Source organism: Sinocyclocheilus rhinocerous, unplaced genomic scaffold, assembly GCF_001515625.1.
Source record: "Sinocyclocheilus rhinocerous isolate Xijiao unplaced genomic scaffold, SAMN03320098_v1.1 scaffold1004, whole genome shotgun sequence".
NCBI lineage: Eukaryota > Metazoa > Chordata > Actinopteri > Cypriniformes > Cyprinidae > Sinocyclocheilus > Sinocyclocheilus rhinocerous.
The window spans coordinates 1,766,662-1,779,377 of NW_015627248.1; the positions used below are offsets into that span (position 1 = coordinate 1,766,662).

General features: G+C 36.8%; 1 protein-coding gene across 1 annotated transcript in view; it reads left to right on the plus strand.

Annotated features, from left to right (window-relative positions):
- The window catches only part of LOC107725608 (protein TALPID3-like), a 128,526-nt gene extending 118,512 nt beyond the window's left edge, over positions 1–10,014 (plus strand). The window contains exons 31-32 of the mRNA XM_016534936.1: positions 4,485–4,541; positions 9,489–10,014. Coding sequence (XP_016390422.1) covers positions 4,485–4,541; positions 9,489–9,634 — 203 coding nt within the window. The 3' untranslated portion in view covers positions 9,635–10,014. The remainder of the gene's footprint in view (positions 1–4,484; positions 4,542–9,488) is intronic.
- The last annotated feature ends 2,702 nt before the right edge of the window (positions 10,015–12,716 follow it).

Sequence of the window (12,716 nt, forward strand, 5' to 3'; positions counted from 1 at the left end):
TTTTTCTCAGTTGTTGCACAAATTGTGTTGATTGCATTTGTCAAGCTCAACTATTTAGCCCTGTTAACAAGGTAAAAAATAAATGAGCACTATGTAAATTAGCACTTAATATATTATACATTAGGACTTAATATAAATTAACACTTCTGTTCAGAAAATATGCATTAAATATATTAAATGTGACAAATAAAAACATAATTTAAAACATTTATATTTCAAATAAATGCTGTGCTTATGAACTTTCTATTGATCAAAAAATCCTGAAAATATATCAAGGTTTCCATAAAAATATTAAGCAGCACAACTTTTTTATACATAGATAATTATAATTTTTTCTAGAATATAGAAATCAGCATATTATAATGATTTCTGAAGGATCACATGACATTAAAAACATTTTAAAAAATCGTACCAACCCTAAACTTTTGTACGGAAGAGGATTAGGGCCAAGAAATAATAAAAAAAATAAAACCATCTCGAGATTAGTCATTATAATGCGTGATTAAACTCGTTAAATTTTAAGATAAATGTCTAAATAAAATTTTGAGAATTAAATCATAAAATTTCGAGAATAAAGTCATTGTGTTTCGAGAAAAAACTCGTTAAATTTCGAGAAAAATGTCTAAATTAAATGTTGAGAATAAACTAATTAAATTACGAGAAAAAAGTCGTCGTGTTTCGAGAAAATACTCGTTAAATTTCGAGAAAAAAAGCCAAAATTAAATGTTGATTATAAACTCATTCAATTATGAGAACACACTCGTGTCATGCTTATTTGATCTCGTTGGACAGAATTAATCAGCGTCTGCAGTGGCGCAGGTTGTAGAAAGCAATGCTCGTGGATGAAGCCTATGCTGTCGACCAGAGTTCGAATCTGCCTTTTGCCGAACTCGCTCTTCTTCCTTTTTTCATCACATATCACATCGGAAAAGTGGAAATCAATTGCCTAACGAGTGTTTAATAATGATGTATTAATTGGGTAGGTTTAGGGGTAGGTAGGCTATATGGAGGGCTTTGTACCAATAGTATGTATTAGTAATAGTAAATGTACCTATTTGTACCTAAATAGAATCGCTATTTTAGTGTAAATAGCACATCGCTAAAAATGCTGCTGTTGTCACTTAGTGTAAATAGAATATATCACTATTTTTACTTAGTGTAAATAGCATCCGATGTGATGTGTGGTGAAAAAGGAAGAAGAGTGAATCGAACTCTGGTCGACCGCATTCGCTTCATCCACGAGCATTGCTCTCTACGACCTGCGCCACTGCAGGCACTGAACACCACTGTCCAACGAGATAAAAGAACATGACATGAGTGTGTTTATTCTCAGCATTTTATTTCTACTCTTTTTTTTCTCAAAATTTAACGAGTTTTTTGCATGATCATTGTTATCCAACAGGTGGTGGCAATATTACATTAAACCTCCTAAATACCATTCTGCAAAATATAAGAGTCAGATTTAAATGTTTTTTTTTTTTTACCAGTTCATCTGAATCTCATGAAAAATGATCACATTTCACCCCAAAGTTTAAAGGGGAAAAAAGTAATTAAAATAAGATGTATAAAATAGTTTTGTTGTTTTAATTTAATTTAATTATTGTAGTTTTATTTCTGTTACTTTTAGTGATTCTCATTACTGTGATTACTGTGAATTTATTCTCTATTATTTATATTTCATGTTTTAGTTTTTTATCACAGTAATGCAAATTAAATTTTTTACAGGATGGTAATGAGAGCTTAAGGAGAAAGGTTTTTAATGGTCATGAAAATAATCTCACAACACAAAATAATCTCTTTTTTCCCATTGCACACATTAGAAACTTTTATGTTCACCTGACACATTTTCAGCAATAATCACAGTATTTTTAGGATTTTGTTTGTTTTGGGGAGAAATACGACCCAGTTGTGCTACTGACAAGGTTTCATGAAATTCACCCCTAGGCCGACATGACATTTAAAGGATTCTGATGACCTACAGTGGTCTTAAACACTGGCCTTGTCTTTGTGATGTTCTGATACAGTGTCCAATGCTTTTAAAGAGGCCTTGGAGGGAGAACGGGGGAGGTTTCTCAGAATGAAGATGGATAAGATCTTTCTCTGTTCTCTTTCACTCTCTCTCTCTCTATCTGCGGCCCTGAGCAGTGGCCTCGCTGACCCGATCTCCTCTCGGCTCCTTGACCCCTGTGTGTGAGGTTACGGTCCGGCTTCTCCACATGGGAGTCCCGCCTGCTGTCTAAGCCCAGCTCTGTGCTCCAACCTCTCCAGCAGATCCAGATGAAAGGAGCATTGAGTGGCCATCCCATCACCCCAAGCCCCCCTCCATAGATGGACCAAGAGAGGGGGATGAAAGCTCCTCTGGCCGAATGCAAATCTAACCAAACCCTGCTGCTAGAACTCTTTATCAAGAGATCTGCCAAGAGGACGGTCCACGTGACCCCAGTTTCCAACTGTACCCGAAGCCCCTCCCAATCCAGGCCGTAGTTCCCTCTCTGGGGTGTGGGGTGGGGTCACGTGGACGCCTATCCAAAGGTCGTGACCTCTTGACTCTCAATTAGCACTCTCTGTATTCAACGCTGCTCTTGTTTCTGAGGTCGGGACTGATGGAAAAGTGGAGATGGGTGGTGGGCGGCACTTTGCAACACAATGCTTCAATCGGCGGCCCATGCGGCTTTCCTGAGCGGCGCTGTAAACAAGCTCAAAGAAAAGGATTAGTTAAGAGCCACTGAAGGCTTTGATTGACTTAATCTGTCTTTAGGGGATAGGAAGTTTGATGCGGTTTTAAATGCTCCGAGGACGACCCCAGCTCCACCTGGCCTCATGAACGGAGGCTTGCGGCTCAGCGAGGATATGTCAGGAGGTCTCCACCTATAAATCAAATTCGACCTGACATTTATCCCAAGGAACAAGCCTTTGGCTATATTCCACAGAAATGAGGCAGGGAAGATAGTATAATTAATTTATGAACCATTCGTCTGGCTTTGACACAGTGATTCATGTGTGTGCGTTTGATGAAAGGAATCATAGCCGACTCTTTAAAAAAAAAACACACCTTGTATGATATTTATCTTGTTTTAAACCTGCTTACCCTCATATGATTGATCTCGGCTCTTTTTAGAGCATGGGAACGATACTGTGATGTCACTCTTAAGAAAACGCATAAAGCTGAAGGAATGCTGAGTGCTGTTAACACTGTAGCACTGTAGTCAGCACTTCCTTTACATTAAAGAACATCATCTGTCTCATTGGTTCAAGCCCAGTCGGGTCATGAACAGCCTCATCTTTGTATTTATTCTTTGTCGTTTCCTGTCATTAATCGTGGATTTCCAGATTCAGTTCCAGTTCAATTAGACGCCAATTCAGTTGGAAATATATTACTTAAAAAAGTCACTTTATTTCGACTTATCACATGATCTTTCAGAAATTATTCTAATATGCTGATTTGGTGTTGAAAAAACACTTTGTATATATCATTCTGTGAAGGACCCATCAGACTGATTCAAAAAAGAACTCCTGAGTTTTGGAGATGATTCATTACAAGCTCATAAGAATCATTTGTTCTTGAATCCATGAATTAGACTCATTTGGTTTTGCTGTATCTTTTTGCTCTCCAAAAAGAACCAGTTTAAAAGAGTCATTTGTTTGTATATCATGTAATGCTAGTTCTGCTCCGTTTTGATTCAACAAAAAAAAAAAAGAAAAAAAGAAACTGTTTAGAAGTTATTTGTTTGTGAATCCAGCACTGGTTATGCTTTTCTTTTCATTGTTGAACAAGGTTGCGATTTTAAATCACAAGATCATTGTATTCCTCACTTGAGGATAAAGAACATTTCACAAAGCATTTTCCTCAAATAAACCCATGCACAGTCCTCTTGTTTTATGCTTTCCAGTGCAGTCCTGTACGTTTGGGTTTTAAAGCATGTCTGGCATTGGCTTGCAGCAGGGAAAGGTGAATGCCTCTCTTTAACATCTTGTCATGCCTTTAGGTGAACTGGGTGGAGGGTATGTGTATAACTGCGTTCAAGTGTGTAGTCTTGTGTGTGATTATGTAGCTCTAACCCAGCTGTGCTCATGTGGTGTTCTCACCTCATGCTGAAGGAGAGCCAGTGGGTTTGAGTTTTCTACCCAAAACACAGAAACACATTCGATTTTTTTATGCAAATGAAGACATTTGCTGAGGAGATCCTCTTTGGTGCAGTAAAATGCTATCCGAAAGTCAACATTATTGCAATCAAAATTGACAGTTTACTTTCTAACTACAGTTATCTGTATATATGTATTTATTAAAAGAAGACTTTTCATAATCTTTCATTCAAATGTAAGAAATTCTATTGTAATATAAGAATAATACAAATGACTATTCATTATAATATTTAGAATTTATTTATCTAAAGCTATACAATAGCTTTGCCAGAGAAAACTGTCTGTCACTGCAGTTTTTGTGCCAATTCCATTTATTTCACCTTGTGTTTGTTTCTCCCCAGAGTTACCACAGCTGAGGAGACTTTCAGATGAGACGTTTTTTGGGGACAACAAGAAAGGTAGTGTAAATAGTTTGGTATGTCTTGATTGCTTTCACATGCATCAGTGTAATTTGCTTCATTTTATCGCATTGCCTCTTGTTTAAATTATTTTCTTGTTGTTATTGAGTTATTCACACAGTACAGCACAGAAACCTTTCCAGAGGCTTTGTAAAACACTGCCAGACAGCTTCATTCTTAACACTCCCAAACCTCTAAGCAGCCAGATGAGAGTGGAGAAAAGACAGAATAAAACAGAGTAGATATAAGAGGTCAGGAGAGGGGGAATTTGACTTATCTGTCCATCCTGAGAGCTTCAAATGGGATTGAGAACTCTGTTAAGTGTTTGCAGGTGTCTTCTTAGAGGAGGTTTGAAACTGTTTAATACGTCAATCAGACATTGAACATACTGTACACTCATGAGTCATTTTTTCCCAATGCTCCATTCCTGCAGAATGACTGCATTCCCAGATTGTGTCAGATTTTTGCCTCTTTTATCACCTCTATCTGTCTGTTTTGTTCTTCTCTGGATCTGGCTTTCTGCAGCACCTGGCTACTTTCACCATCTCTGAAGGTCATGCAGTAGTTCTTCTCTTTCAGCTGAGTTTTCATTGTCTATAGTGTGATATTTTAAAGCAGCGCTGACGGAGAAGGTTACCACCTGGTCCTCTGTAAAAACAGATACCAATCTCTCCTCTGTGAGAGTTTTTTCTTGATAAAGATGCCCAGTTTGTAAAAGGCTTGCCATCTTTTTCCTGTCATTAATATGTGAGGAGTAAGTAGAACCTGGAAGAGACTGTTTGTGCCAGACATGATGCTGACATACTGAGATGTCTTGTGCAAGTATAGAAATTTGGTGAAATTAGGGTGTTTATCTTTTGAAAGGAAACGCCACCCTTAATGGATCTATAGTATCGGATCTTTGTCTTACAGAAGCCAAAGAGACAGATTTTGGGTCTAAACTTTTTTTTGTGTCTCCAGGTTTCATCTTTCACTAATGTAATATTTAGAAGGATTTTATGTAATCTTTTAAGATGTGTTCTGTGTGTAGAACAAGATGAACAATGAAAACGTAATAATTCACTAAAAAATGAAAATTCACTAATTTACTCACTTTTAATTTTCATGTTTGGTCCTCAATGAACGTTTCAGTGAACAGTTCTTAAAATAACCGTTTTTCTTAGTGTGAAGAACATTTTTAATAATCTAAAGAACCTTTTTCCACTATAAAGAACCTTTTGTAGAATGGAAGGGTTCCATGGATGCTAAATGTTCTTCATGGAACTGTAGATGTCAATAAAGAACCTTTATTCCAGATTGATTTAGTGATGCCAAACAGCGTTTAATAATCATGAACAATCAGAACACATCTGAATGCGTTTATGCACTTTGTGTCTGTTCCTTTCATTTATGGGTGAACTTCTCCTTTAAAAACATCTCTTTTTTTAATCATGTCCCCATATGACCCTTGAACACCCGGCTCTTAGAAATATTTCAAAAAGACATCCCAGTGACCAACAGCACTGTTCAGAATGTCAGAGTTGAAGTAAGACAATTATCCCATTGTTGCGATGGTTTGATTTTTGTTCCAATCCTAAATTCTCCAAGGATATGCAAAGATTTTAGGCAAATGTATTTTTTGTTATGCTTGGTTTCAAACCATTTTAAACTCCCAACCGCAGAGTACAATTATGTAAATGTCGTCCATTTTACGCTAGAGGCCATTTTTATCTTCTTGAGGTTGTATGTTTAAAGAAATTTATTGTTTGTGAAGATTTGTACTGATATCTTTTCAACAACATTCCAACAATCTGAGACTTTCCCAATACGCTGATGTCTCTGTAGTCTTCAGCCAGGCCATCAAGACAATGATTCTAGAAAATATCGTCAGTCTTTCCATAGACAGTCTCCCATATTCATCCGTTACCCACATTTATATAAACACAATGTCTAGAATTTCTTTGAGGGCTTATTTAAAAAAAAAAGTTAATTGAATGCTGTTTACTGATTCATGACACCCACTATCACGCTCACTTGGGTCTGAATAGCTCTGAGCGGCTTACATGTACTTCAACTTAAAATAAGTTTTTGTTTCTGTTGGCGGACAAACTCCCACTCTCTTTTCATCTATCTATTCCTCTGTTTTCATTCTTTCCCTTTCACTGCCTTCATTTGCTCTCTCCCTCCACCCTGAAGTGTTGTAGTCAGTTTGTAGTGTTTGTAGGCCTCAAGGTTTTCCAACAAGAATCTGTGCCAAACCTGGCCCATCTGCTCCACAGAGGCCATGTTTACTGCAGACGGCCATAAAGACACACTACAGCAAGCAAACATGCCCGAAGGTCTTTTACCTTTGAATATTTGTGTGAAATAACATTACTTATTCAGTCCTCTTTCTTGTTACAGTACAAGATGAAGGTCATCACATCAAATGTGAATGAGTTTCAGCCACTTCTCAACATCTTAAAGGGACAGTTCACCCAAAAATGAAAACTGTCATCATTTACTTATGTTTTTCTAAACTTGTGAACACAAAAGGAGATGAGGAGTTCATTTGCAAAAACCGATAACTCACGTTTTTTTTTTATTGCGCATTCCAAGTAATATCAATCAAACTGCTCTGTCTCCTCCCACCTTTGGGTTGTTTGGGCTTCCTGATCTGCTAGTAAACACGTCCTCTCTGCGCTGTCGAGTCGGTCGTGCCGCTCGGTCCATTGAGCCGCGCCTATGACAGGTCAGCGTGGCGCGAACACTTTAATACCGCGCTGTTTCGTCCCACATTTGGGTTGTTTGGCTTCCCATAGTAAAACGTGAACTCGCGATGCCTTGAAAGTGGACAAAACCGGCTTTTTTGACAAAACGTGTTTAAGGCTCAGATTGCGACCACTTTTTTTTAAAGTGGCGTTTATCAATTTTTGCAAATTAACTCTTCAGATGTTTATATCAAAATGTCCAAGCTGCTTTTTGCCGTACAATGAAAGTGAATGGTGGCCATGTCTGTTAAGCAAGGTTATCTGTAAATAACAACTTAAATTTTAGTATTTTCCTCGCACAAAGCTATTGTATGGCTTCCGAAGAATTGAAATATGATATATGATGAACATTCTTTAAAACATATTTTGTGTTTTATAAAAAAATAAATACAAAAAAAACTCATACGGGTTTGGAACAACATGAGGGTGAGTAAATGAGGACACAGTATTCAGTTTTGGGTGAACAAACCCTTTAATGAGGATATTGGGTCCATGTCTCATCTGCCAACTTTACATTTTTGGTTCATACAGAAAAATGGAAAAACAAAATATTGAACGTTTTTTTTACCATTTTTCGTTTGCCAGATTGAATGGAATAATTGAATGATCGGATGATACATGGACCATATTGCCATATTTCTGGCTAGGCTTTTGCTTGTTGGCTTTTTATTGTCTTGTTCAGGTTATTTTGCCAGTGCTGGCAATAGACAAAAGACAAATCACAGTCCAAATTATGACAAGCCCATATTTTCCTTGTGGAAGTGCATCACCACATGGTCTTCTTACTATAGTTGATCCATATCAAAAGTTTAGATCTGTAGGGGTTTTTATATTCAAGTTATGATTCGGGCGTTAGGCGTGAAGTGGCTTTTATTAATCATCTATTGAACGAATCTGATTGTGTCAGTTTGCTTTGAACACACTCCAGTAAAACCATGTGCAGGCTGTTGAGTCTGTCCAAGCCAATGAAGCTCAATATTTGTGGGAGGGAAATTATAGGAGAGGTTCATGTAAAAAAATCTCTTTAGATCTCCTAGTAAATGTTCTGCAGTTCAAATTGATGTCTTGTGGATCAAAGCATACTGGAAGGTATTTTTAAAGGAGACATTCCATGGAAAACATTACATTCCTTGTTTTTTTTGTTTTTTTTAAATAAAAGAGTTTGATTTACTATATAGATGTACTTCAACATGCTCCCTCCACAATATTTATAGATACTAAGCTATAAAAACGGCCTTCCAGAAATCCGGTCATAACAACAAAAAGATTAATATATGATGAACCACATTAAAATGATATCTATTTTGTGTATGTTTGTATGTAGGATGTGTGTTTGTGTGTCATAAAAATGTGTTAGTAATATATATATATATATATATTATATTTTAAAATCTTTTTTTCAGCCTCTTGTCTTGTGTAGAACATATCCTCTTATGCCGTATTGCTGAGGTAGGTTTTCCTCACCAGTGACAATTCTTGAACAGCTTGAGAAAACACACAGGAAATAGCATCTTCCTCTGTTGTATGTGTGTGTGTGTCTGAATCGCAGCTCCCTACTGATCTCCATCAGTGTGTGCCCGGCGGTCCCGCGAGGGTCTCTGTTCACTCACACTTCCTCTCCTACACGCCCCATTGATCTGGGTAAATGCCCACCCAGCCTCTGCCTGCCCCCCAAATGCAGAGGAAATGACTGATGAATGTTTGTTTGTTTGTGTGTGTGTTTATGTGTGTGTGTGTGTGTGTAAGTGCGTCACTGCCAGGCCATTGTGACTGTTATAAAAGACATCCTAATAAGCAGCTGATGTCAGTGTGTTCTGATGATGAGTTCACGGTCCCATTCAATGTCATTAACTGGAAAGCCTTCATTATTTGGGCTTAATAGGATGACTTAATTGCATTGAAATGTCAGAATTTTTTAGCAGATGTAGCACTTGGAATGTGTTCTTTCCAAAACATGACTCGTACTTACCAAAGAACTTAAGATGCAAGTATACATTTTTAATAGATATATAAAATGTATAAATTAATTTATATACACACACACACACATATATATATATATTCATATTCATTTCTTTAAAAAAAAAATGACCCTAAACTTACTGACCCCAAATAAGTTATATAATTGATATCTTGTTTATATGATGTTTTTGCATTGTTATAAGCTTGTCATTTCACCAGCCACTATTCAAATGTTGACTCATCTGTTTCCCCACAGGTGAAGACATTTTTCTGCACACAGAAGGAGGAAGTGATGTCAGAGTGATGTCAGTGAGGCTGCCCTCTGTCAAACAAGATCAAGAGTCTGTCAGCCTCAGCTCTGTTGAAGGAGATACAGACTCTTCTGCTAATGATGTGTTTTAACAGTGATGACCCTGTGAAACCTCTGACAGGAAACAGCTAAGTGCCTGAAAGGAAGGAGATGTTCTCAGCCTTAAATTATTCACATCACAGAAACTCATTTTTGGATGACAGTCAGTGCAAGAGATATAATGAACTCTCTCTAATGTCTCTTGCATTGCTGTTAAATAAATCCATATGTGCTGTTGTTTGCTGTGCGACTGTAATAGTACATTTTTATACAAATAAATTGTAAACAAATTTGTACCTTTCTTTGTTTTTGCATTTTCCCACAATTTTAAACTTTTGAATTGAGTTTTTCATCATTTGTCATTTGCCGGGTTCTTTTGTCCAAGCGGGGCTGTTCTCTGTCATGGTAATGGCAGCGCAGTGCATTACTTCATGAGAGAGGGTTTTCACATCATTAGTCTCAGACTGCTGTTTCTCCCATTACAGGGGGAGATAGAGAGAGATAGCCGCTATCAGATGCTGCTTTGCAGTGTCCTGCACTGATGATGCCTGTCTAATAAGCATCCTGTTTCTTTTTCAGCACTCGAGACATGATAAAGTCTGAGAGAATGAGTCGAGGCAGTCTTGCAGAACCAGACTTCTATCGCCATAAAGTCTGGTCCATTTAACAGCTCATTCTGGCCTAGAATCCCCCACAGTTTTGGTTAACAATAGGCCAATATTCAGTAAAATGACTAGTTCATTCAAATAAAAAATATTGGAAAGGGGACAGAGATCACAATCTCTGTCCTTCCAAAATTAATAAGCACTGATTATTTCAAAGCCATAACTCTGAAAACAAAACACAAATCCACACAGTAGCTTGTAGTTTAGATAAATTGCTTGTATTAATGCAAAAATATGTGCTGTTTGAGCTGTAAAGTTGTTTGAATCAACATTTCTATTCCGGTATATTGCTGGTTATGACTTGCAGACTTAATTCCTGGTTTGCTCCATGCACACTGTGTCTTTCTGGTTTATTTGTGTATCGTGTGAAAGTTACAGGGTTTATCAACTTTCCATGAACCTGAGTTGAAAATGTGGATATAATGTTTGCACAGACAAGGTTAGTAAGCCATTTTATTACACTAGTCTCATGTTAACCTTTATAATGTTTATATCTTGCTGCCATTTTCATGTTTATTCTGGTTCAGTACCCAGTAGACAACCATTGAAAGTACTGTAATTATTTCGTTTTTACCAATGCAGAGACAAGAGTTATTTTCTATGATAATCAACAGTGACTCAGATGTATTCCAAGTAGCAGCCTGGTACCTTGTAAATGTAATTTTGTTTCCCAACAGTTCAATAAAATCCTGTAAAATTGCATAAAACCAGCCAATCGGATTGGAGCTGAGAGATTTTAGAAAACCGTTTCAGTTTTTGTCTACAGTATGCATCAGACAGACAGTATGTGGTCTGCCAGCATACCATCTGAGACTTTAATGGAAGAATCTTGATCCATCTTGACCTTGGTGCAAGAACTCCCAGCAGATTGTGTTCAAGAATAAAATAATAACTGAAAGTATTGTTTTCAGTCTCGTGTCAGAGCACTAAGGCACCAAATAACCCTCTATCCACTCTTCTCTGGGTTTTTCTGCAGGTATAAGAAGAGGAGCCTTGTAAGGAGGACTGGAATCTATATATAAAGAGCTCATCTGGGAAAATGTTAGGCTTTCACAGCTGTAGAGCAGCCAATGGAGCGATAAGTGCGGATGATAAGAGCAGCCAGAGCAGGGCTGGAAATGAAGAAGCTAATGGTGTGATGTGATGCTGACCAGAGACACAAGTGATTCGGTGATACACAGCTGCTCTGAAGAAACGTTAAGTAGTTTTTCAGTTACTTGTGGTTAGTTGCAATTTATATGCATTTGTGGCATGCTGTCAATTATTACAGTAAAAATAGGTACAAATTATTATTTTTTTTAATTATTATTATTAAAAAATAAAATTATTTAAATGAATTATCTAAATCATATTTTGGTGTAACACTTGCAGAAGATGTTTGCAGAAATTGGCGTTGTCAGAATAGAATACTAGTTTATTATTAACTACTGTTATGAGGTATACACTGTACTATGAAGTAGGTTTTTTTGTAAACATATTCAGTAATTAGTTTTTAAAACAGTTCTCTGCGATTTTCCCCAGTGCAACTTGTGTACCACACAGTAATCCCATAGACTAGTACACTCTATAATACAATGATAAAATTTAGGAGCTGTGTGGACAACCTAGCCTGCTTCATTTTTTCGAAGGAAAAACAGTCTTTGTTGTGCTTTCTTTGCCAGATGTGAGGTGTTAATGGACCAAGTGAGATCTTTCGTTATGTAGACTCCCAGGAACTTGATGTCATTTACCCTCTCTACTTCCTCTCCATTAATGTGCAGAGGAAATTGGGTAGTCTTCTTAGACCTCCTGAAGTCTACAATAATCTCTTTTGTTTTTGTTTGTGTTCAGTACCAAATTATGGTCCTCACACACCACTGGACAATATGTTGCACCTCCTCCCTGTAGGCTGTTTCTTTATTTTCTGAGATAAGGCCCACAATGGTGGCATCAGCGAACTTTACTATGGCATTAGAAGGATAAATTGAAGTGCAATCATGAGTAAAGAGGGTAAATAAGACTGGGCTTAGCACACACCCCTGTGGCACGCCTGTATTCATGATAATAGTTGAAGAAGTACAATCGCGTATTTTAACATTCTGGGGCTTAATTTTTTTTGTAAAAATCACTGATATATGGTAAAATTAAAAGGTTAAAAATGAAAGGTCAGCCAAGTGCTTTGTGAAATAGAGTATTAAGTGCAATGTGCTTATTCATTTTTGCAATTTATGCATACTAAAAATTTGCGCACACTAAAAAAAATCACCTACTTCAGCTTTAAAAAGTTCAGTTTCTGCCTTCAATTTTTATGTATAATCAAATTGGCTATACAAATAATTTCAAATTAAATTATATTAAACTGACTTAAAATTTGACTTAAATTAAAAAATTAAAAAATGAAGATAATGAAAAAAACGTTATGATGATTTCTTGATCATATCATTTTTTTGTTTACAGTGATATTGAAGAAACAGTAAGAGTAGTATGATCA